The sequence below is a fragment of the Sporothrix brasiliensis genome, assembly GCF_000820605.1.
Source record: "Sporothrix brasiliensis 5110 chromosome Unknown Cont22, whole genome shotgun sequence".
NCBI classification, from domain to species: domain Eukaryota; kingdom Fungi; phylum Ascomycota; class Sordariomycetes; order Ophiostomatales; family Ophiostomataceae; genus Sporothrix; species Sporothrix brasiliensis.
In genome coordinates this window covers 247,522-273,550 of record NW_024467141.1, presented here as the reverse complement: position 1 = coordinate 273,550, position 26,029 = coordinate 247,522, and the positions used below count along the sequence as shown (strand labels likewise).

The following is a 26,029-nucleotide window of genomic DNA, read 5'->3' as shown; positions in this document are numbered from 1 at the left end:
GCAAAGCCGCAGAGCCGCAAGGCTCAGTTGTGTCAGTCGCTAACAGCCCAGGAGAGTGCTGACTTATAACTGTAACTCGGACGGAAGCGTCGTATCTGCCAACTTCTCCAAGGCTGACTTGGCACATAATGCGACGTACTCTGCATCTTACGACATACAGCATCGTCCGGTTCACCACGAAATACGCCGTAGAAAGTTGAAACCTTCGTCATTGCGTATAATGCACACCTCCAGTTGCAAACACACCGTGTGTCGTCTGTCAATCTCGTCGACTGCCACCGCCGATCCATCGACCAGTTCGGGGGACTTTCAGCAAGCGGCTACTTTTTCCAGTACCCAACGGCCACTAAAGCGCTAAAGACGGGGAGCCGAGATCGCCTGTGACGTCAAATCCACTGAGCGAGTGACAACAAACACAGTAGGCAACGAGACCAGCCGAAAACGGTGCAAGGAACCAGGCACACGCCGTCACAATTTTTGGTTTATTGTTCAGTAAACGCGGGGACGACACGGGGCTCCTCCCATTTCAAGAGAACTGGCAACCTCTGGCAAATTCATAACACAACAACTCTCATCCACTGTAGCCATTCTCCGGTCACTTTGACCGCTTTGACAAATTGAATCTTATACAGCATTGACACTACTCGCCGTCCCATGAATAGCAAGCATGCCGACCGAAGCAACTGATACAGATGCCGGCCCACCACCCGGACGCCCGCCGGCGAACACGGCGGCAGCGACTCTGAGCGCACCACAGTTGCATGCGCTCTTTGACATCCTCACACGCTATGAGACATACTATGAGGTCCAAGACTTTCGCGATCCTGACACGATCTCTGCCTATGGCACACCATTTGTGGAACGAAAACCGCCCGCGTCAACGGGCAACGGTAACAGGGACCAGCAGGAGGGCAAAGATGAAAACGATGCGACCGGCAGCACGCCGACCAATGTGGTCTATGCGCGGCAGTCCCGCTCGCCCATCCTGCACATGCTCTTTAACAAGACGGTCATGACGCTGCCGCCCGCACAGACACTGCCGCCTGCTTTCTGGCATGTGCGCGTGCAGGGCATAATGGAACAGCTGGCCGGGGCCGAGCTGTCGGAAAGCTACGACCAGGGCGCCATGGGCACGCGCAAGATGCTGGCGACGGCCGCATCGGCGCTGGTCGAGTCCCTGGGCCGCGGAGCCTTGGGCGGGTATCCAGCACACCCCACTTCTGAGCAAGACAAGACGCTCGCGGAACAAACGTACGACACAGCGAACGCCGCCGACTTTGCGCGTGCGTGGGACGACGTACTGCGCGCCGCGGTCTATGACGACCTTGTGGACGAGCTGTTTGCGTACGCTGCCACGCACCCAGACATGGAGGGCCACTCGCCGGCCGTCGCCGCCGCCGCGGACTACATCATTGTGCACATCGCCGAGTTCCTCCACTACGTGTTTGTGCTGTCACCCAACGGACGCTACCTCACGAAGCTCGTCGACAGCGTGCAGCTACTGGTCCCGTACTCGCTCGTGCGCCAGACGCTGCGCGTGAGCAACGCGGCGACCATGATCAACGGCATGATGAAGCTGCTGCTCGCCAAGCTGAGCGTGGGTGGCCTTACCAACTGGATTGGCTTGACGTCGACGGCCGACGACGGTATGAATCTGCTGCAGCGGATCGTGTCGCTTGTGCTGTCGTACGACGCGTCCAATTTCAAAAAGGCGGCCGACAAGATCGACAAGGAAAGGACGGCTTCCAAGGCACAGCTGGCCGCCATCCGCGAGCACATGGCACGGCCGCGGGCCTACCACGAGGCGGTGCGAAACGAGAGCCTGACAAAGGCCTCCTCGACCAACGACGGGCACCACGCCTCCATGGTGGCCGCCATCCTCGATTCGGTCGATCCCAGCCTGACGTCCTCGCTCACAGAGTCCCAGTACGCACAACTCGCACAGTACTACGCCGCGCTGCTCTCGGTACACGACCGTCGCGAGCTCACCAACGTCTTCTGCCGGCAAAGCCCCGACTTGTTCACGCAGGCCGTGCGCGACGGCGTGGCTGCGTTCGACCCCATCATCCGCGGCATCCACGACAAGATTGACCTCAAGGAGCACGTCAGCGACATTGAGAGCTTCATCAACGAATTCATCGAGATCAGCAAGGGCACCAAGCCGGCGTCCAAGACGTCGAAAAACGAGGACCGGATCCTCCCCACCATTAAAGACTACGTGGAGCTGCTGCGGCGGAATCGGCATCTGCTGTACAAGTGGTTGCATCGCGTCGCACACGACACGCCCGACATTCGGGAAACGTTCCGCAGATGGGCCATTGAAACCATCAAGATATTCCGGGGTCCAGGCGCGTCCGAGTCGGGGAACCGGGACGGAACGCCAACAGCATCTACAGAAAAGAAAAACGACCTGGGTGCTTCACGGCTGGAGGGCAGTGCTGGTGCCATGGACCCCGACCTGCGTGCCCTCTTTGCAACCCTGCCAGCCGATGTCCAGACCAACGTCGTTTCCGTGCTGGATGAACAGGTTGCCTACCTTGGCGCACTTGATGAGGCTGCCGCACAGCAGCGACAAGTCCTGCTCGACAAGATCAATGCGCCATCCAACACGGCGGAGGACGAGAGTACCTCCTCGTCGTCCCCCTCTTCAAAACAAGCCCCAGGCTCGGGTCGCTTTATTGCCCGCTGGCAGGAGCTGCTGGACGATACCGTCATCGGCCCCGGCACCGCCTATGGCCCTCTGCGGCACGGCAAGGACGTCGCCCACATCACGGCACCAGGCAAGACGGGTGCAAGTCCCTCTGGTGCCGGCAACAGCGGCGGCCCCAACGGACTCAGTGGTGGCGGCAGCAATGCGTCGTCCTCCAAGAGCAATCTTCGCAAGCTCGACGGCGGCTTCCTAAGTGGCATCTCGAGTGCCCTCAGCAGCCGCAATACGTCACCGGAGCGGACGCCCACGCCCATCCCAGCATCGGCCGCAACACCCGGCCGCATCGATGTCGGTCCACGGCCGCCCAACGTACTGCCTGTAGTGGACGCTCTCGGAACACAATTCCGGCAGTTGTTGGTGGAACGGACGTCGAGGCCAACGGAGCCGGTGAAGGACAGTAATTAAAGTAGAAGGTCATGTAGGATAGAAACAACTAGGTAAAACTCTTGGACACAGCGGGCAAACAAGTATTTTTCATTTTGTCCTGTATTGCGTTTGGCATTTTCATTTGGATACCTTGAATTGATGGCATAATAAATGAATGAATGAATTATTACGCATCCTTCTGTGTTCTTTTGAGTAATACGGTGATCTACACCAGTTTGACTTGCAGTTATCATGCGCTGTTGATTCTCCGCCGAGGCCGTTGGCCATAAGTAAATGGAGTTTGATATCACATTGAAGTCACTCTATGAGGCTTTATTGATTGTATTATGGAAAATGATCTTGTGCCCTAAATGCCTATCTCCAAATAATGGGAGGCTCGATTTGGATTCACTGTTATTCTGCCTTGAGCATTCCAAGTTGCTCCTGAATGAAAGAATGAAGAGAGCCCTCGGTATTGGACGAGATGCAGCACAATCGCCGGATCCCTGTGCGTGTTTGCTTGAATTTCATTGGTTTTGGCATGTGCTTGTGCCTGACTTGTCAAACAAAGTAATCTTCACATGCGTACCCACTAACAGTGCATGCCAGTGACGTCATGACATAAGCGGGTCCAGCTGCAACGCAAAGCTTTCAAGCTCCTGCTGTTTTCCCTTTCTATTGAAAAGACGATTGGGAGGAACTCTTTACATCAAAACAACATATCGATTTGCCGCTTCATTGTCGTCGCTTTACGCACGCCAGCACGTCCGACAACAAAAACACCGTCCGTATTAGCCGCAACCATGCCATCCGACGAAGGCTACTCACTCAACCCCATCACGCTGGGCTTCCAGCTGTGGCAGGGCGCCATCGACCGATTCCTGTCCCCGGCCGCTCCGGATCCGAACAAGAAGCTGCGCCGGCCCAAGGTGGCCATCATCGGCGCCGGCATCACCGGCGTGACGGCTGCGGCGCACTGCGTCGGGCACGGCTTTGATGTCGTCCTCTTTGAGGCCGGCGGGCCCGACCACCTCGGCGGCATTTGGAGCCAAGTCAACGACACGTCGGGTCTCCAGATCCACTCCGCCATGTACCGCTTCCATCCGTCCGTGCGCTGGCGGCGCGGGTATCCCAGCCGCGCCGAGATTGTGGACCAGGTGAAGAAGCTGTGGGAGCGGTACAACCTGCGGTCCAAGACGCGGTACCATGTGACGGTGGACAAGGTGTACCAGGACGAGAACGGCCGCTGGGTGATAAACAGCCCGGACAACGGCCTGTTTGAAGGCGTCATCGTCGCCATTGGCACGTGCGGCGAGCCCAAGAAGCCACACATTGAGGGCATGGAGTCGTTCAAGGGCGACATCTACCACTCGAGCGAGCTGACGGGCAAGTCGGCCGAGGGCAAGCGCATTGCCATTATCGGCGGCGGCGCCAGCGCGGTCGAGGCGCTCGAGTTTGCCGGCAAGACAAAGGCCGAGAAGACGTACGTGCTCGCGCGCAGCGAGAAGTGGATCATCCCGCGCAACATTGTCGTCGACGTGCTGCTGTCGTTCAACATCCTGGGCCAGGAGACGGTGTTCTCGCGGATCCCCGAGAGCCTGCTCCGCCGCTTCTTCTACGGCAAGGACCTGGCCAAGATTGCGCCGCCCGAGAACAAGGGCCTCTTTATGGATACGCCCATGGTCAACTCGGACGTCATGGACAACCTGCGCGCCGGCACCGCCCAGTGGGTGCGCTGCGACATTGAAAAGTTTTCGGAGACGGGCGTCGTGGTCAACCGCCGTGGCCAGGGCGTGCCCAAGAACGGCCCCGGCCACCGCGAGGAGATTGACGCCGACATTGTTGTGCTGGCGACGGGCTTCAAGCGCCCGTCCCTTTCCATTTTGCCAGAGGACTGCTTCGACGAGCCGTACGACCCGCCAAACTGGTATCTCCAGACGTTCCCGCCGACGCATCCCTCGATCTCGGCCATCAACTGGTAGGTCCCACGCCCTGAAGGATACCAAAAGAGGTACCATATGCTGACACCCCTTTTTTCTAGCACGTACCTCGCCGCCATCGGCACTGTCGGCAACTGGCACATTGGCATCTACACCCGGATCCTGCTCATGTTCCTGGTCGACCCCCTGACCCGTCCCTCGCCGTTCTGGATGGAGCGCTGGATCGACATGACGCGCGTCCTCAAGCAGTGGTCGCCGACCAAGGCCTTTGATTTCTTTACCTATCTGGAGCTGATCTGGTGGTTCGTCTTCTGCATCGCCTTCAACCCTTTCCGCTGGAAGTGGGCTATTTTTGTCTTCTTTGGCATCGGCATCGGCCTGCCGCGGGCCACGATCGAGATGGAGAGCGGCATTCGTGACACGGTCGGCATTACGGAGAAAAAGGGAACCGGACGCGATCAGGGAATAAGCTTCTAGAGGACAACGGTTGTTGGATATTCGGTATTACGAGCAGAGAAAGACACTGGATAGATCGGTTCATCTTTGTAAGACACTGCGGCAATTGGGCAATTGGGCAATTGGACAATCGGCATTGGGGCGATGATTCGGTTAGATTTTAAGAGACAACAAAACATGGAGTGCTTCTGACAGATAAATGTAGCCTTTTGTGCCTACGTATGGTGCCTCTTTGCACTGTTCTGTGACTGGAACTGCGTAAATTCGTAATGTCTCTACACTTTGGCTAAATCTCAACTGTAACTGACAGGGTCGTGACAAAGATGTGATTCCATAATGAGATGGAACGGTTATTCACTCTAACAGTACAGTGACCCCGTGAATGAACCCAAGTCGCTTTGGAAGGCATTGACTCCTATTGACATTCCCGTCACTCGCCTGACATCCTGTCAGACGGCGACAGTTTAAAAAGGCACGTCTCAAAACGGTACCAAACAAAACAAAGGACAAAAAAAAGGAAAACAGGGATACGTCAAAGACAAAACAACAGCATACGACTTTTCAAACCACATACGGCATCATGTGTGTCCAGTTCTACCTCATTTTCAAATTCGACTGTGGCCACTACCATGTTGACACCATGGAGAGAGAGTACTGCAATTCGATGTTCTGCCACAGGACGACTGCAAAGGCGCACAGGATGGTGATCCGTGGCAAGTGTGTCGCCTGCATCAGGGGTGGAAAATAGGTGGCATTGTTGGCATTGTTGGCGATGTGCTGCGAAGCAAGTCAGTCGTTTACAACATGTTTAGTTTATTCATGATAGTTATGAGTCATATTTTTAATATTACCGTCTACAGTGTACGAAGTATTTCGACCATGTTCGACAAGGGTACCCTAAGAAATGAAAGCATAACCTCTTCACCGCACTTGCTATTGTCTTACTATTCCGCTGCACCCCAGTTCCATGTTTCTTGATTCTTACTCGGCCAGTGGATGGATCTCACACGGAACATTGCCCTGCAATGGTAACTGGGCTTACCTTGGCAAGACGTTCGGCTTAGCGCCTCGGCTTACGGCGTCTCTTAGAAAAGCTGAAGCTCTCGAATTCGACACGGTCTGCAGAATGAACTGGCTCGAAGATGGCTGGCTCAGCTAGGGGCTCAGCTAAGGGCTCAGCTAAGGGCTCAGCTAAGGGCTCAGCTAAGGGCTCAGCTGGGGAAAACTCTCCACAGGCATGCATCTCCGGTTCTCTCTCGGGCACCGGCTCCGGCATACCAACGATTTCAACGATTTCAGCGCCCCGTGGTGGCGCCTCGTCTAGGTCCAAGTCGGTTCGCAAGGAAAACCAAGGTGGCATTGGATCTGTATAAAGATGGGCGGTCAGTTCCACGGCAATTCGTGAAGCAGTCCCATACACCCCCCAATCCCACAAAGCGCATACCTAGTCAGTCGTCGACGTACCGTCTTCTGCCTCGTCTGCGGCCGGGACGCGGTGCTTGTCCAGGCGTCGCAGCTCGTTCTCGCACGCTTCGAGACACGTCTTCTTCTCCACGAGACGCGCCCGCTCGGCCGTGGCATCTGGGTTCTCGCCGGCGAGGTGGCGAATGTCGTCGTCCGCAATGGCATAAATCGTGTCGGGGGGGAAGAGGCCTGGCAGCTTGCTCAGCAGACACTGCTCGACGACGAGAACGCTGACATTGTCGATAAAGCTCTTGAGGGCGACCTTGTAGTAGGCCTCCATGTAGTCGATGGCGTTGGAGGCGGCGACGCGCTGCATGTCGGGCTCGGTGGCGCGCAGCAGCTTGTCCAGGAGTGTCTCGATGGTCGAATGAGGTATTGTCATCCCGTCGTCACGGCTGTAACTGCAGAGGACATTGCTAAGCGAGGCCCGCAGACGATCGTTTTGCACCTTTTGGACGGTCTCCGTCAGGTAGTGGTTGTACGTCACCGGATGGCCCGTGATGTTGGCCGCCAGCAGCCTGTCTGTCGCGTCCGCCATGTCCTTTTTCAGCGTGGTCATGGCCGGGTTGATGCGGCTCTGCAGGATCTTCTCGGCCGTGTCTTGGACGGTGATGTGGCGCAGGGTGGCGGCGACTGCGGCAAAGCACGACTGCAGGACACTCTCGGTGCACTCGTCGGCCAGGCGGCCCCAGTTCTTGCACTGGTCCCGGAAGAGGTCGCCAACAACGAGCGGGTTAAACGTGCCCGGCAGCTCGCGGCCGCGGGACATGGCAATCGCCGTCTTGACCTCGTCGACGTAGTCGTCGCGGCGGATCCTTTTGCCGTTGCTGTGCTCGATCCTCTCATCGCTGGTAGAGTCGCAAACAATCTTGCGCGTCTGTCCGCGATTGTGCATGTCCTTGGCGAAGCGCGTGAGGCGGTTTTGCACGACGGCCCGGAGACGGCGGCGGTAGCCTGTGTGGTCTTGTTTGTTGTCCTGCGTGTTTGGATTTTCTGCGACGTCGTCGTCTTCCTCCTCTTCGACGCCAGCCGTGTGTTCCCTCTCCTCCGAGCGCGGCTCCACGTTCCCAAAAAAGGCCGCGTCGGTGTAACTGCCGTTGACAGCCGCCGTGACCAGTGTCGAAAACTGGCTGCTGATGCGCGACAGGTACTGGCGCTGCTCGCCTGCCGTCGCCCGCGGCGAGCCCAGCCGTGCCAGACCCAGGCGGCACTCGGCCAGGAGAGCATCGACATCCGCCAGGATGGCCGGCAGCTGCGACAGGATGTGGTCCATGAGCACGGTGCTGAGCTTGGGCCGCAGCGGGCCGATGCCCAGGTGCGCGGGCTCGACGGTGCGCCAGGCGCTTCCGGGGGCCGTGAAGAACGCGGCCTCTTTGGCGTCGCGCTCGGCACTCGACGCCGCTCGCATGGTGTGGTCCCGGTTGCGGAGGACGTGCCAGCCCAGCTGCAGGTGCACGTCGCGGTTGCGTGCCATCTTGACAAACGCGCGCTCGCTGTCGGAGCCCTCGTCCAGCTTGTCGGGCTTGGTGATGAGGCCCATGGTGCGGGCGCCGCGGGGATCGACATGGCGTCGCGGGCCAGCTGCGTGACGGCCTGGTTGGCAAAGTCGTAGGCGGCCGACACGACGGCCAGGATGATGCTGCGGGGCCGTGTCATGTAGTCCAAGACGAGCCGGCGGACCAGGGGCGCTTCGTCGGCGGACTGCTCGGCGTTGCCCGCCTGGAAGAGACCGGGCAGGTCGACGAGGGTCAGATGCTGCTGCTGCGGGCCGGAGAGTTCGATGCGCAGGACGTCGTTGCTAAACCTGCGGTTGTCTGCACCGCTGGCGCCGCCATCACCACCGCCGTCGACAAGTCCCATGGCCGCCTTGGCGGCTTCAATGACAGGCCCGACGTCGGGGTCGTTGGGATCGACGTCGGCACTGAACGCTTGCAGGCGCTCTTTTTCGCCAGCGCTGCGGTCGTGGTGCGGCTTGATGGACACGGCCACGCTGGCCACGGGATGACGACGCAAGATGAGCTCCGTGGCAAAGCGGGTGCACAAGTTGTCCTTTGTCGGGAAGGACAGACCGGAAATGGCTTCGAGCACGGAACTCTTGCCGGACGACTGGTCCCCGCAGACAATGATTTCGGGCAGGGCCACATAGCGGTCGAGGCCTTGCGAGCGCAGGTTGTCGATGATGTCGAGCAAGTCGCGGTAGTCTTGCGACTGGATGTTGAAGGGGGCCATGGTGAGGATGTTGGTGTGAAAAAAGGCGGGAAAGTGGGCGGCCAGGGTCCTGCGACGCACTTTCAGGAAACACGAAGCCATGAAAGGCCGAGAGGAACAAGAACGGCAGACAAGAACATGGCACATATTTATAGACGAACAACTACAACGAGTGTTTGCACAACGAAAAGGGAAGAAGACGTTGGAAGATGTTAGAAACTGTATCAAACAGACAACGAACGCGTAAAACAGTCAAACGCCGCGCTGTCAACAAAGAGAGCAAACGCAGGTGGATAAAGATAGACGGTTCAAGACGAAAACCATGCCACAGCACGTCAGATCGTCAAATGATGCCCCGGGTCTTCGGGCATGGCCGTGATGATGTCGCTGCGCACTTTTGGGCCTGGCGGCCATCGGCCTTGGCCACACGCGGTCGCCACAGCCGTTCCAGCGGCCGTTCAATCCGTGACCAGCGTGGCTTCTTGAAGAAGAGCCGTGGTAGTAGTCCAATGTTCAATGTTAAATGGATATTGCGAAGCATAGACTGGTGTGTGAAAATCTTTTCTGTGTACACTGTTGTGCCTTGAACTTCATTGTGACGTATATAGCACGACATAATTGCCATCCCCCCCTTTTTTTTGGTAAACAAAGTAGTTAAAAAACGGCATCAAGGTGTACTTGTCGGATTCACATAAATATAGAGACCGCTTTACATGATATTTCTTGTTTTGCATCGTTTCTATTTGCTCTAAACATAACCATCACCTTGAAAATCCACCGTCGAAACATATGTTTCGTTTCTGGCTGTCTAACTCGAGTGTCAGCTCAGCTAGTCGTCCTACTGTGTGCACGCCGACTTGTGCGCTGCAGCACACTGTAATTGCAGCACGAGATCACCGCTGTTGTTTACGCCCAGCCTGGCCACGCGCTGTAGTCGTCTGTTGAAAACGGTACCGTTCTGGGAAACGACAAATGCCCACAGATGCAAATATCGGCTATCAACTTGGGCACTTCACGTCCTACCAAATGATGGGCACGCAATCTCATCTTACACTACCCAGTTGATCAGCACATAAGAATAGGGATTAAGGTTAGGTTCTCGTCGACAGATGAGAGGTCAGAATAGTCAAGCTGGTAGACGTTGGCCGATCAGCGTATTTTTGTGCACCCTTTGCCTACGCCGTACTTTCACAGCAGACAATGAGGAAAAAGAGCAAAAAATAGTGTACGACCAATGTCGAGACAGGATGGGCCAAGTGGAGCCGGATCGGGAAATTGACAAGATCCCTAAAAGTGAGAAGTGATATATTTAATCCCGAAGGAGGGCACGGGGTCGGGGACTCGAGGGGGGGGGGGGGGGGGCAACGACGTCAAGCTCGGGGCAGAACGCTCTTCGCTTCCCTGAAAAGGAATCCTTTCGTGGAGAGAAAGTCGCGATGGGTCAATATTGCCTGTGCTCTGTCACCCTCTCCTTGTGCACCTGGTCAACTGGTTGCCTCTTTTTTTGCTGCTAGTGTACGGAGGCATACTCCATGCGTCGTAGCGTGTCTGTGTCCTCTTTCTGTTTCGACCTGGCGAGCCAGTCGCGCTCAACAGACGATGCATGTCAAAATTGGTGGACGCCCCCCCTCCACAATTGTATCATCCTCTTTTCCCGTTCGAGCCACTTGCATGTTCGCGCGGACTGGGCACTGATGCTCACCATGCGCCATGCGCCATCCTAGGCTTTCTCGCCTTGATGCAATGGGGTGAGAAGGGGTCGCATCAAAGCGAACCGGTGCACCATATCTGCTTCTAGTTGGAAGAAGACGAATGGCAGAACAAAAGATCGCATGTCCCGCTGCGCGTGTGTTGTTTTTTGTACATGCCGCTAAACCGTTCTGCCTTCCTTGTCCTTCCAGATGATTGGCCTCGTTTCAGCTCGATGAACTGCTCCCTGGATTTGGCAATGTAGATCGTCCAAGTCAGTCCCATATGCACGGGCTGTTGTAGTTTGCACGTCTGTTTGCAGGTCTGCTCATCGGTTTGCTCGAGCCATGGCGCTGCATCATCGTCATCATCATCATCATCATCATCATCAACTTCTCACCGTGACTCTCCATATTTCTCGTCACTACAATGTAAATGCGACAGATACGGCGTAATACGAAGCGAACGCAAAACGTTTTGACCCTCTCTGTGGCGAAAACGGCCCCATTTCTTGTTGCTCCATTCGCATTGGAACCTTCCTCCGTCCTTCTCTGCTTATGCTCCATATCTTGCCGACCATACCTCGTTGGTCAACATGCATTAGTCGGTCCCCCCCCCCCCCCTCGCCCAAAAAAAAACCGTTGAGAGCTACTTCGGAGCTATCCTTTCTGGGACTTTTTTCTTCTTTTTCTTACATGCTTTGGCTAATAGAGTAGAAAGGGCAGTGAAGAGCACCCACTCTCTTGCAGCCGTTGATATCACCAGAAAAGGGTCCTACGTTCGGTGAAGTAAATTGCGGCAAAAGATTAATGGACCTACCGTTTCGTTACCTCGAAAATAAAAAGACGAAAATAAAACAAAACTTGTCGGGAGAACCGTTACGTGATTGCGTGATTCCCCGGTACGGATGGAACCTACAGGGTACCCAGCCAGCCAGCCAGCCAATATGTTGCAGCTTGTCCTGTGAGGACGGTTGGTGACAGTGGAAATCGATTCCTTTTCTTCCTGTGCAGAACGGCACTTGATTCGGATGACGATATCCGGTGATGCTTTTGCGGCGCGAAATGGAGTCTGCCTGGAGCAATGGTGATGCTGCCTTGTTGAGATGACCTGAACCACGGACAGAACGCGTCGCATGTGTCCCGGTATGGTATCCAGTGCTTTTCAAAGTCGATCTTTTTCTTTCATTGAGTTCTTTCTCGCCGTGCTTTTACTGCAAGTTTTGCTGGTAGCGCATGAGAGAAACCATCAGCAATCGGATATCGGCCGCCTGCTCACCGAAGCTATTTTGGCATCTATTTCAAACTTGAATCAGGCCAGGCCAGGCCAGGCTCGCATGGAACTGTCACTCACGCAGCCGACAAAATAAAAAGCAGGAAAAGACTCGCCCGGATTACTTTGAGGCAAGGACGGCGGGTCTCAGCGGGGGCCTGGCCTCCCCTGCCAGGGTTGCAATGCGTTGGCCTCCCACTTTGTTTTCACTTCCGGTCTGGTGTGTGGGTCTGGGGGTGTACTGACCTGTTGCTCTTCTGTCATTTTGACTCCCTCTTGCTTGATTTCCCTCAACCCGCACGTCACCTGGTACGGTCAGGCTCCCGGTAAGGGACCTTTTGCAGCTCAAGCACAGGAGCGTTCGATCACCTGACGAAGGTCCACCTGCGGGCTGTTGGCTGTGACAGAAAAACAATACACGCGGACGACGTGGGCCTAGGGCTCACCGAGATCACAGCGAACGCTCTGATTCAAGCCAGGGTGGCCAAGTGGTCCAATGGCCCCTGACGGATAATGCACAATGTTTTGATCATGCTCTGCAAGTCCTGACTGGGCGCCTTGTCCCTGCAATGGCAATCTCTCACGAAGATGCTGCGTACTCTGAGCCAGTGACTCTAAGCGAGTGCCATTCTTTTCGTATCTGAAAAAGCACAAATGCAGAGCCTGTGGATGCTGTTTTGTGGAGAAGTGCAGAAAGCGTCACTCATCTGCCGAGCGACGGTACCGTCGGGCGCGTATTTTCATGCAGGTTGATGCCACATTTGCCGTGTATACGGAGTAAATACGAGGACTGTTGAGCCTGTTTCTTGCGCGATGTGCAATGTGCCATGGGCCCCTGAACATCTCACTGCACGTTTCTTGTTAGTCTGTTGGTTGTTGTTGGCGTCGGCGTCGTCGTTTGTTGCACTGGCTTCGCCAGGAGAATGTGGAAAGCGAGAATACTAACCTAAGCCGTTTATGAGTGCTTGAGTTTTCCGTCCAAATGCAAACTGCCCACACACGCGCCGGCGTGGGCGTGGGGGGACGGTGGACGGTGGCCGGAGGTCGGAGGTCGGAGAGTCACTGCAGCCGCGAGGTTCCTCATGTGGACATGGAGACAACGACCTGGAAAGAAGACCGGGGTTGATTGAACCCGCGTCACCAACGTGCGCTCTCATCGTCTGCCTGCTTTGTTTTTCTTGGCCTCCTGCAGTCCCCCATCTTGCGGAAGAGTTTTTCCACTTTCGCCATGCTCTTTCACCCCACTCTCTCCGATCTGCATGTTTTGTTTGGTTGAGATTGTGCTTCTCGACGTCTGAGAGTGCCTGGCAGGGGAGTCGGCGCAAAAAACGGACAACGAGAAGTCAAATGTACATAGCATGTCGTACTGCGAGCGAATACAACGTGTGCCCTGCTGCCTCAAGGTGCTCCGTGTGCTGTGTTTGCTGTGTTTGCTGTGTTTGTCCTGTACTTTGGCCAAGTGTGAGACATAAACGCCATCATCCCCGTGGCCGTTCTTGTGACCGTGGGGGATGGCGAGTTGTGTAATGGCCACAGCATGCAAAGTGCGCAACCAACTAAATGGGGGTCAGGCATGGGCCATCGAAGAAACAGATGTGGGGGGACAAAGTGCAAAGGAACGACGCCAAACGGGGGACTTGACATGTAGTGGGATATGGAATCGTTGGCCAGGAAGAAGTCTTGGCGATGCCCCATCTCTTGTCTACTCTGTTCCTTCTCCTCGTTTGTGAGAGGAGGGGCAGGTAGGTCAGGGAGCTTACGCGGAACTGGCGATGTTTGTAAGCGTGTGGAGGGGGTCAAAAATACGTGAAAGGAGGATACTGTGTTGGATGTGGTTCCAACAGGTTCAACAGACTCAATAGATTCAATAGATTCAACAGATTCACGCGAGATAAGATCAGAGGAGGAGAAATTACCGCAGTTTGGAAGGAGCCACCGCGGATCGAAGTCCGCTTCGGGGGCAACCACGGAATGATGCCAATATGTTTCGAATGACTACCCTTGCCGCTCATTAGATGTTGTGGTTTGTTGCTCGCCGCTGCCGCGTACGATGGCCTTGCCCCTATTCCTGTTCCGTTTGCCTGAATGGCAGGCACAAGCAAATCAGTGGTTTAAGAAGGAACGCCGTGTCGATGCGCAAAAGAAGGCAAAACTGATGGAGCAACAACCAAAAATGATATAAAATGCCCAACAAAAGCAAACAGCGTCACATTTGTGGCCCTGCGGGACGTTGAGCACATGCCGCGAAGTGCACCAAAAAAGTGACAAGACGAGCGATCAACACAGACAAGGTAAACGAGGCCAACAGACAAGTGTCATTCGAAACCCGGCATTTTCGATGGCGATCAACAACAGAAGAGACAGGCGGGAACGAAAGCAGTGAGCAACAGACAAGAGAGCAATGTGCAACCCTGCTGTGTGTGATATTCCTGCGAGATTTCCTGAGAAAAGTAACCTATATATCCGTGTAGTGTAATGCGATAATGACAGTGGTGCCTTGTGCCCCAGACAATGCACGTGGGAAAAACGCCTTGAAAATATTGAGGCGATGTGCTCGAAGCAAAACGAGAGAAACAAACGTACAGTCGCCCCGATTATCGCGCAAAAAGCAGATCCTCCGAAATTGGATCATACCCATACCCATATCCGTAGGTGCGAACGAAATAACAAAATCCAAACAAAACGATAAACCCCGAGCTAACTCGGCCAGAAATAAGTCCTCCCAAAATTCCAGTATCCTGCCCAAAGTAAGAGCAAAGGTAAAACAAATAGCCCAATAATCAAATATAGCTCCATATTCCCTGAATTTTCCTTTCTTTGCATGCTGGAAAGCGCCGAAACAGCGGACAGCAGACAGCAGACAGCAGACAGCAGACAGCAGACAGCATGCAAAAGACCCATATGTCCCATATGATGTTCCCTCCTTGTATGCTTCTCGTTTTTGTTGTTTAGAGACCGAGTGTTAAAAAAAGAGCAGGAAAACGACAAGCGCAAAACAAAACGAAATAAAATAACGTAACCGGAAGATTGCCTTATAATTTGGCCCTCATGATCTGTGCCGTTCTAGTGTATGAAATGTGTGTGTGTGTGTTTATTTTTTTTTTTTTTTCGTAGATGTGGGCGTGCATGTGCCGCCTCGAATTGTAGGTTGCCTCGTCTCCATTCTCCGCCTGCGTGTTCGGTTGGCGTAAAATGTTCGAGCGAGTTTTATTTACCTTCTGCATGCCGTCCCAATGTGAGGAAGCAATGGTACCCACACTTGGAAATGTGTAAGGGGAGATTCGGGGGCGAAGGGGACGACGGTAAACAAAAGAGTGTGTCCCAACGTTTTTGGCCGTCGGTCTTCCACCGACGTCGTATTGTGAGCCGCGTTCCGACTCCTCTGGCGCATTTCTTTCCTATCTCTTTTGCTAAGCCCGGAGACTTGTTCGGAAAAGAGTGGCCGAAAACAAATAAGACACAAAATGCCGCTGTTGCAATGACACACACACGCTGCGGAACTACTGCCGCAGAGTCACCGATGATGCTCGATTCGAATGCCGGCGAATTTTGCCGGATAAGACGGTATTGGAGCCAAAGGTTGTTGCAGTGCCGGACGTTGTCTTGGACGACGCCTTTGAAGACGATGCGGTAGACGAACTTGCCGACGACGACGGCAGCGACGGCGACGACGCCGAGACAGGCACGCCCATGCCGGATCCGGAGCGTGAGGAGAGCGAGAGCGGTGTCATGCTCCCTGGCCGGCACGTGGTTGGCGGCCGGCGGGTGCAGGAGCCTGGGCGGTCGGCGCCGAGCCAGGGCACCAGGTCCAGGTCGCGGCAGCAGTCGTCGAGGCTGTTGATGCCGGTGATGCCGGTGATGCTGATGGGGGCGTTGCTACGGATGAGGTGCTGCCATGCCGGCACTTCTTGTGGACGACATTGTCCTATCTTGTTAGGACAGACAGGACATAAAGATGAAAATAAAAGAAAAACAAAACCAAGAAGAAAGGAAGAAAAGAAGAAAAAAAATAGCCAGCTAGTGCCAGCCAGCCAGTCCGTTACTCACCACAAATCTCGTCGGCTCTGTATTCAAAATGGGCAATATCGGGCTGGCAGCGGCGGTGGGTGCGCTTGTAGAGGTTGCACCAGCGGGCGGCGATGAACTTGAAGTGGCCGCAGCTGTACTCCCGCTGGGTGAATTCACACATGTTGACAAGGTGGTGAAGGAGTACGGCGTAAGGCGTAAAATGTACTATCGTCGTCGGTGACAGAGTGAGACGTGATGGTTGCTGGCAGGACGGTAGATGAATCCCGTAGCGTGAAATGGCGTGTGGTGGGGAGAAGACGTGTGTGTAGTCGAGGTGTCGATGAGGGTTAGGTATCACGGTTGTTCTATGCCGTTATTCTCTTCGTTGTGCGCTGCGTGAGCAGTATCTCCGTTGTGGGTGTTGACGAAATGCAAGACGACGAAAGTGTCGAAATGCAGGAAGCAGGTTGGGAGACGTGGGCGGGCAAGGGCTCTTATACCGAGTGAGGTGTGGCGGATACGGGATGGAAGAAGAAAAAGAAATAGAAACAGTAAAGATTGACGCCAGTAGAAGGCGACAGGGGTGGATTGGGAACTTAAAACGTAGCGATCCAGATATTCGTGAGCGAAGAACGATAAAATAATAAAGCGAGGACATAAAAACAAGAAGGAACGAAAAAGGAAGCAAAAGAAACGGCCAGAAGCTGACCCCACGACAGGGACAAGGGGGGTGGGAATGCTCTTTGTTACTGTGCTAGTTGACTAGTCTGCCTCCTGCTTCCCGTCGACGTCGTCCTCCACTATCGGTACAAAGTTACCTTGTACTTTTCTTCTCGGGCTCGTGGAGGAGCGGAACCCGAAGAGGGGTGTGTGCTGACAGGTCACTGATTCTTTTTGTTTTCCTTGTTCTTCTGTACGCTACACCATTTCAAATCCAGCCAAATGCCGCACGGATCGAGCCATTCGTCAACACTCCTTGCAGGCTGCACTCGCTACGACCTTGTGCAAATGCGTGTGATTTAACGAAACATCGCTTGCGGCATACTTGGCCGGCCCGAGGTCATTGGGCGAAGGTGGGCTAGCCAAACGAAGAACGTATCTGGGTAGGAGACAAGAGACGGAGGCATTCGGTTGGCTTCGACAGGCGTTGACCAGTAACATACGAGGAGAAGGCGGGCACACACGGCAAAGAATGGACGGGAAAGAAAAAGGGAATTGGAACTTTGGTACCGGAGAAAAGGGAGAAAAAGAGTAGAGCATTGGAGACCAAAATGATAAAGAAGGAAGACGCAAATGCTCCACAGTGTATGACCCAAGGAGAGATTGACGGGTGGAGGAGGGGTGTGTCTTGGACAGGGGTGTAGTGGCATTCCTTTGTGTTTCTGGGAGACTGAATGGCGCCTACGTCGCATCTACGCATGGAAACCGAGCCAGAAGTCGAGACGCACTCGAAAAAGACGAGAATCTGAGATCACCACGGACAGGTTTTAGGTCCTTTTGAAAGAAAATTAAAATAAGAAAAGAAGAAGAAAAAGAAAAGAACGGGGGACAGGATGAACTGTTGAAGTAAACCTCGACGAAAACATGCCATTAGCATGGTGAGGGAGGACTAAACGGGCACTAGAAAGAAAATGTTCGAGATGAGCGGGAATGAAAGGCAGCGACGCAAGCCAGACAAGAACGCAACAGAGGTGGCATGAACGATGACGGGGACAAACATGAATTGGAGACGACAAGGTATAAAGTTGAAATACAGGGGAGGGAGTGGGAAGTAAAGAACATGGCAGAAGGCGGCTGGCATTGTAAGTAAGATACTTCCAGAAAGACACTAACAAGGGTCAACCAGAAGCCAAGGAGCGAGGATGTTGTGATCGGGAGGAAACAAATCAAAAGAACGGTGAAGGCACAGTAGTTGTCGACGAGAAGGAAGGCTCGGAGAGAGACAAGAGCTTGTCGAACCACCTCATTGTGGCTACTGTACCGTTCTATCGCTGCCCACGTGCTGGAATGCGGGAAAGGAAGGGAACAAGCGCACGAGAGGTGTGTGGAAGAGGGACGCTAAGAAGGAGGAGACGAGGCTAACTAAATGACTAAATGATAGTTCGTCACGGGCACCAGGCACTAGCAACAAACGGTGAGAGAATGTGAGAAAATGTGAGTGAGGGAGAGAACAAAGAGAGATAGCGGCCCGTGTCTTTCGGGCCCTACCGTTTACCGTCCGTTCCTTCCTCCAACGGCATTTAACGAGTCGAGAAGCCATGTCCACAAGTTCACAAGTTCACAAGTCCTGCGTGGTTTTTGTCCTCCCATAGCGGCCCGTTCTCTCTCGGGGACATTTGCTGTTTCTTTATTTTTCTTTTTTTCTTTCTTTCTTTCATTCGTGTCCGTCCACACTTGACAATCTCAGGCGGTGTAGCACAGCATAATGGCCAGCAAATCCTTCGTCGCAAGCTCTGTAGGATAAAACGGATATACGACGTAGACTAGGCATGCCATAGCACGACATTCTCCCCCTCTTTTAGCACTCTGTTTTCCTTTCTTTCTTGGTTCTTGCATGGCGGCCCAACTCTGAGAGCTGCACGCATTTGGACGACGTCCCACACACACCAAAACGCAACGGCGCATCCCGAACATTTTCTCGGCCGTCGAAGCCTGACCTCTCGAAAGATATGTGAGCTCGGGCCGTGGGTGGAAAGCGTGTCAAAATCGACATGCTGCATCCCAAAAGGTGCGAAACAAGTTCAACAGCGAGAAACGTCCTCGGCTGGCAGGCGAGAATGGCCGAAATCCTGGAACCATCTCCACAAAGTACATTTATTCACGGGGTCAAGAAAATCCGTCGATGGCCCGAGCAAGTAAGAAACGGCGCACGTCAGACCCTAATGGACGGACCCTGGTGAGAGAAGGATACGCTAGAAAGCGGCCCTCAAAACAAGGCCTCACTGAAACATTCGTCCATTGTCGTCCACTTGAAGGTCCCGGCCGTCTGGCCAGTCCACGCTTCCATTATGCCCCATTCCTTTTGTTTGTCTGTTTGTCTCTTTCTTTCTTTCTTTTGGGGAGGGGGGTATTGTTTTTGTTTCTCGCTGCCGCTACCTCTTCTACCTTTGATGGCTTCTTGAATTCTTCCCATTTCAACCAGTATGGAGTGCAATAAATGGTGTGGAAGGACGACGGTACATGACAGAACAATGGACATTCATTGGGTGATGACCCAGCCCATACCTGGAAAGGAATGTGGGTATCTGGCAAATAACATGCACCTGCGTCCCAAGAGCCAGGCAAACGGGACAGCCATTATGGGGCACACTGGAGACGAGTGGACACACTCAAACAGGGCTGTAAAAGGCGCCGTCTTTTCGGCTGGTCCGTTGTTTGTACGGGAATATCTTCCATCTCCCCTTTTCCTCTTCTTTTCGGGCCTTATTACCTCACTCGTCGTAGCACGAAACTTTTCCTAAAGTCCAAGAGATCCTCGTCCAATCCATTATAAAAAATTCTCCTAATATAATGTGCCGCTCTGCTTTTTCGGGGCATAGTCAAGGTCCGGGGTCCGTGTTTTGTCATTCGCTGCCGCTATCGTCAGTGAACAGTAAAAATGAGTCTTACAATGGGGCATTGGGATTCCATGTGAAGCAACGTTTCCTACTGAAAGCGTCCTTTCCTCCTCTACAAATGAAAGACAGAGAGGGCTCCGGCGTGCCGGTTTCATTTGGTGCTGAATCGTTTCGTTTGTCGGTTGAAATATTTGGTTTTCTGGCCATACCCCATCGGTCATGTCTCTGCCACCCCCTCTCCCTCACCTTCCTTAACCTTCATCTGGAGTTCATCGGTCGATTGTCTTCTGCCTACGGGACACCGCTCCTTATCATGAGCAAGGCCCTCATCGCTCCGTAGACTAACCACCCTTCGCGGTGTCATCCTCTTTCTTTGTTGTCTCATTTCCGTTGCTGAGCTTCCTATTTCTGATTTTCTTTTCTTTTCTATTTTCTTTTTTCTACCCTGTCGAAATATAATGCGTCAATCATCACCGCCAACGTATCCCCGGTAGACAGCTATTCAGTCGAGCCTGATACCGCTGACATTCTTCACCCCTCTCTCTTATCAGCTGGTTTATTCACTTCATTTGGTTCCTTCGATTCCTTCAATTCTTGTGGCGGCCGTCTCCGACGCACACCGTTATCTCACGCTCGGTGTATGTTGTACCTTATCGTACTTGGAGTGAATGCAACGCTGGCTGTTTTGTAATTGTTCTCTCAGCATGTACCATCCTCTCTTTGCCACAAAAAGCACAGTCGTAATTCGTACTAGGGCACCATTGCCTTCCAGAGTTGCTATCATTGCGGCGCAGTTTTGTACTTTGTACCTTTTCAGTCGCATCGCTCCCTGCAACATTGAGCACCTTTCTTGACTTTCTTCCTTCCTGCTCGATTCCTCGCTTTATTACGAAATATGAGGAGCCCGGTTTCTCGCTCACATGCATCCGTATTTCCGGTCACAAAAACGCAATTTTCCCTGAACAAGCTTTACTCGAAATGGCGTAGACGCAGCGCGCCAGGCGACCCAAGCCCATGGTCTCTGGGACCACGTACCGTACCATTGTCACTTTTTGCATTGTTTATTGTGTCATTTTGTGACAGCATTCACACAGTTCGTGCTTTTTTGGTCCATCGGGGAGAGGGGAGTCGGCGAGGTGAGAGCGAAGGGTGCAGAGGTCTTCACGGCAGAAGAGTTTACCAAACATGTCGTACTCCGTACTCCCCGTACGACTTACTCTCACTCCCACCTCCACATGCAAAACAAACCGGCAAGTCTGACTGGGGAAGAGGCAACTTCGGCAATGTGTGTTGCCCCATAATGAGGTACCACAGTACTCCAAGAAGAGTCAAGAAGAGTGTCAGGGAAGCTTTACGAAGGAAATGTAAAGAAGACCTTGCTGAAATAAGGCGAGCAAGGACGTACGAACTCCGCGTCATCGTCAACAAGAGGGAAAAAACGCATGCGGAAAGGCGGGCGGAAGAGAGCACAAAAATAAGAGGGAAGAAAATTAAAGAAAGCAACAGGTCGCCGACCCTCAACGTCGTTACATCCCGCAACCGATTTCGCCATCGCTGGGCAAACGAAGGCCCCTGACCGCCGAAACCAAAAACACCGACTCAAGCTAACAACTCTGTTTCTTCCTCTTTCGATGCTTCCAGCCAACAACTCTCCTCGGTGGGTTTTCTTGTTCTGTGTCAAGAAACAGAAAGAAAGAAAAGACTCCGGCGGATAATGTTTCCTCTTCGGGCTGTTCTCTCTCCTCTTCTCTCTCCGCGGCCTCCGCCTCAGTACAAGTCGTCGATCCTCCGTCTCCAATTTCAGCACAGCGGGTCCGTCACCATGCCCTACGACGTACATGGACTGGCGCTGCCGGCGCGGTGCGCTCTGAGTGCGCGCCGCGCCGCAGTTTGGCAACGGCTCGTCTTTTCAAGTCTAGGCTGTCTTCTTCCGCGACGATCGTTCCTTCTGCCTCTCTCTGTCTTCAGTACGCACGCACCTGTGATCGTCCCCATCTTGTCCAACCAGCCCTCGCGCCTCACTTTTGTTTCCTCTTTGATACTGGACTCTACCGTCTCATGGCCGGCCGACGCTTTTGATTTTAAGGAGTATCTAAATTGTATTTTCGGTGTAATTCCGCTCAAGACAATAGGGGCATTGTTAGTCGTTTCTCGTTTTCACGGCACTTTTATATTTGATTTCGTGTCAGCACGAGTCCGTTCGACGCCCTGAGCGGACCATTCAGTCGTTGACGCAACGGCTACATGCCGTTCCAACTGCCAGTGTTTCGTTGAAGACCTTCCTCCACCGCATCAGTCGCTCACAACTCCCATCCTGTGTCCAGAAAACGGGCCAAAAAACAGAACCAAACGGACCCAGCAGTGCGTAAGATGACCTGTCACTTTTCTTCTTATTTTTCCCCCGTCCTTGTTTTCTGTTCTGTCACTTCTTTGTTCTCTTCCTTCGTGTTCAGCCTTCCTTCCGTTTCCAGTGTCCAGGTTCGAGGAACATTCAACCCCTGCTCCAGCCAACCATCACGGTCCCAGCTGCAACGTTTAGGCCCGCTCACACTTCACGTTTCCCCCTCCCTTCTCCACGCCGCATCCGACAGTATTCTGTTCCCTTCATTCTCGCCCCCGCCAGGCGCAGACTGACCAAGTGCCTGTCAACTTTTTTGTTTCTTTGTTTGATTCTTCCTAACAAGCTCTGCGGCTGTCTTCTCGTGGCCCTGGAAATGGCCTTGGACGTGGCCCTGGACATGGTTCTCTGTGCCCGACTACCCTGCAAGACCATTCGGTCAGTTGCTGACTTTGCTTCGTTTCTGAGCTCTGATCTTCGCCACAAAGTAAGAACGTGGATCCTACAGTGAAATTCAATGTATGTTGTACAGCATACAACGCTTACAAAGAGGCGACGGGAAGTAACATGTACACACGGAGACTTTGACGACGCAAGTATTACCTGAATTGGAATTTGCGACACGAGGGGCGGTGTTGTATTTCGTTGGCATTATAAGATTTCCGGGTTTGGGACTTTGCGGCAGGCAAAGGGTAATTTGCCTGGCAAGCTGCCCGCTTCCGTGGGGTTTCTTGTTGGCTTTCTCCTTCTTCTCGAACGGTTTTAACGGACACGACGTCGCAATAATCAAGACAGAGCACGACTTAGTATGGTAATTTTGGCCGTTAATCGAGATCAGCCTCTGCGTACAACGTCCCGTGGCGTACAACATACGACATACGACGTACAGCCTGCACATGCTCCTCGGAGAATTCATTGTCGTCGTTAATGCTCCGTACATGTCGCTTCGGTCTGCAAAAGATAGCCCCCCCAATTCCGTCCTTTGGTACCGAACAAGAGTCAAAAACAAAAACAACACAGAAGACTCCGTCAAGACAGCGAATCCCTGCGTGGACCACATGCTCCTCGTCGGCGTGGGGGTCAGGCCACCGCAAAGAAGGAAGAGAAGAAAGGGGGGGAAGGGGGCCGCGCGCATTGCCCTTTTGGTGCCTTTTTGAACTCATTTCAACACACGGCAAAAAAGTACGACAAAAGTCACGTCCTCATGTTTGCACGCTGTAAACGTGCAGCTGTGCATACGGGAGAACGTGCACTGCTCTAGCTATACAAATTGGCGCGAGAGATTGTTGATCACGGACAGTGTCCGACGGGAAAGGCCGGCAAAAGATGAGGCGAACCATGCCCGGACGTAATGAGAAGGGGAATGAATATGGCAGAGGGCAAACGGGAAAGTGGTCATAGACGGTATGCCAGCTGACAAGAAAATCAATCCAACGCAGTGCTGATCCATTGACGTCTCCCTTTCTCGACCTCCTTGGTCGTCTCCTTGACCGCCAGAAACAATAGCATTGTTTCTTGCTGGACTACGAAGCACGACGTATCTTCATCTCACAGCAAGCAGATTGGCGAGTGCTGCCGATCCACCCCCACATATCGTGGTCATGATGTATATTAAACACAAAAGGGGAGCGTGGACATTGTGGCTGCATGCATTTTGACTTCAGGAGCATTGTCCAGTTACAGTCATGTCGCTGCAGGGCGTCACCAATTTGTGTTGCCTGCCAGATGTCGTCTTATTTAACAAGAGATCTGGAACCATCTGTGGGGGCTATGTATCTTACATGGAGCGGTCATCTGTCGTGGAAGTACGACTTACGGAGAAATGACAACGTAGGAGTAATATGGCAAAGCCAGTATTGAGGGCTCCCATAATTGCCACCCCAGTTTCGACAGTTGCCAGGTTCCGTGAGCGTTGTGAGATTCCTGTACTCCTGTACTCCGTAGGACCACAAGTGCTTTCATCATGTTGTATGTTTGTCAGACTGGGACACCGGCAATGGTAACGGTGATGCCAGTGCTTTGGCCTGTGGGGGTTCGCGCTTTGTGTCGCATTCGTTTGTCACCACAGTCACCACCAACTTGCGCGTACCAAACTTTGGAGCATGGTGCCCTCTAAATGTATTCGTACGGAGCACAGAGAAGGCGGCGTATCACCCAAAACCTTGAGACTGATTCCACAGATCCTTGTAGGTAACCTCTGCACGCTGCACATGAATGTCAATGCCCCAGACGGCTCAGGCCTTTAAATCCATTTGCCCGTCCTTTTCGTACGACATAGTGGAAGCGCTGTAAACAGTTGTAATTGTGATAGCGGCTCTGGCAAGTGAGGTGAGGAATATGACGAGCAGTCCAAGTGCGGGAATAGAAAAGAAAAAGAAAGGAAAAAAGAAAAAAAAAGAAAAAAAGAAAAAAAAAAAGAAAAAAAAAACGAGAACGAAAGCGAAAGCGAAAGCACGAAAACGTCAGTCATGTTTTGGTGGTCAGCAGCTGAGGCGCTATTCGTTTTGGGACGTAAATTTCGGTGAGCGGCTCGCTGACCAGTGGCCCCATTGTGTACCAAACTTTTTGCGTTGTGATTACGACGTGTTTCACACGTTGGCGTTGTGATGCTTATGTGTATGTGTACTTGGGCACTGCGTTCACCCTATTTTATGTTAAGGGTTGGTCAAGGAAAGAATTTGGAACCATAGTGTCGAAACAACGAAAACAACGGTAAAACGGAGCATCTCCCATCGACATCCGTTGGAAAGCCGCTACAAATAGGGGTACAGTGCAATATGCTTTGCTTCTCTCTTCATAGCTGGGAGTCCGGGGTCACCATGTCGTCCTCAGAAGGTTTCTCTCTTTCGACGGTTTATCCTCATCTCTACGTGTAGCTACGACATGTTTGACCCCCACGAAGAGAAAGTAAATGCAATCGAGCTCTGTGGCATCTAGAAGGCATGGCTTTTCACATCACAGTCGTAGCCGCCGTTCCGCATCTCCTCGGGCTGAGTGCCGACAAGATTTCTTCTCCTGGAGCAGGTCAGACGGCCCCCTTCCCCACCACTTGTGGTCACAATGGACAACACGGAAACAAGGGCATGTAAACATTCCGATTGGAGCCCGCACTGGGCTTCATGTCCGCCAGCAGGGAGTTTACTGTATAGAAGAATTTGTAGGCCAGGATACGGGATACGGAGTGACTACAAAGGGACAGTGAGAACATAAAACAAATCTCGCAGGCAGGGCGTAGGATGCATTTTTATTTTATGATTCACGACAAGGACCAGGTCGATTGGAAATCATAAAACGAAAAACGCGCTCGTTTTCTCGGATATGTTTCTATCTTTCCGTACAGAGTACGATGGCTCCGCGATGAAAGCTCGTGTTTTCCAAAGGAAGAAGACGTATTGTATCAAACGAGAACTTGCAAAGTACGGATATGCATGTATAATTGTTTACGGTCAATGGCCGTTTGCTGCCAAAGCGGAGTGAAGGTCCGCTTCATTTCAATCCGCATATTTTCCTGAACGGGTACTCCGTGTTTCCTTATGTGGCGTTCTCCATATTTCTAGACGCCGTTCATACCTAATGTTGAACGCACGGAAACGCAACGAGGCCCCGTGTGTCACAATTCACAAAGTGAAAGCGTCAAGAAGTCCACACAGGACACATTCCACAACTAAACGTCAGACGTCAGGTACGGTTGACATGGGGGCAGCTATCACACATAGGATCCGGACCAAACACGAGGCACGACGGAAAGGACGGTCGTTGTACATTTATCTAGGGCATACGGTTATTTTCAATCTTCTTCATGACTCCTGTTTGCCAGCTCCTTACAGCTATATCACGTAATAAAGCACAACATGACAGCATCTCTTTTCATTGGTCTTCATTCCAGTACACGACTATCGTAATCTCCAGCACGAGATGCATCTCAAGGACGAGTTTGTGTTTATTTTAATATTTGCCCAAGAACGGAAGAAAAGACAAGCGAGTTTGCAGATTGAATTTGTCGGTGGCTTGTGCACTGGCA

The 26,029-nt window shown here is 53.0% G+C and overlaps 4 protein-coding genes across 4 annotated transcripts; 2 read left to right on the top strand and 2 right to left on the bottom strand.

Moving 5' to 3' along the window:
* Window positions 1-667: 667 nt before the first annotated feature.
* On the top strand, window positions 668-3,115 carry SPBR_08185 (px domain containing protein; the record flags this gene model as incomplete). The annotated part of the gene is made up of 1 exon (XM_040766423.1): window positions 668-3,115. One exon carries the CDS (start codon window positions 668-670, stop codon window positions 3,113-3,115), a length of 2,448 nt encoding a protein of 815 aa, XP_040614357.1.
* A 764-nt stretch (window positions 3,116-3,879) lies between these two features.
* Window positions 3,880-5,493, top strand: SPBR_08379 (flavin-containing monooxygenase; the record flags this gene model as incomplete). Its single annotated transcript, XM_040766617.1, has 2 exons — window positions 3,880-5,054; window positions 5,118-5,493. 2 exons carry the CDS (start codon window positions 3,880-3,882, stop codon window positions 5,491-5,493), a joined length of 1,551 nt encoding a protein of 516 aa, XP_040614356.1.
* A 1,423-nt stretch (window positions 5,494-6,916) lies between these two features.
* On the bottom strand, window positions 6,917-9,685 carry SPBR_08141 (uncharacterized protein; the record flags this gene model as incomplete). Its single annotated transcript, XM_040766379.1, has 3 exons — window positions 6,917-8,458; window positions 8,527-9,214; window positions 9,540-9,685. The coding sequence occupies 3 exons, from the start codon at window positions 9,683-9,685 to the stop codon at window positions 6,917-6,919; spliced, it is 2,376 nt and encodes a 791-aa protein (XP_040614355.1).
* A 5,920-nt stretch (window positions 9,686-15,605) lies between these two features.
* Window positions 15,606-16,294, bottom strand: SPBR_08682 (uncharacterized protein; the record flags this gene model as incomplete). Its single annotated transcript, XM_040766920.1, has 2 exons — window positions 15,606-16,030; window positions 16,153-16,294. The coding sequence occupies 2 exons, from the start codon at window positions 16,292-16,294 to the stop codon at window positions 15,606-15,608; spliced, it is 567 nt and encodes a 188-aa protein (XP_040614354.1).
* Between the last annotated feature and the right edge of the window lie 9,735 nt (window positions 16,295-26,029).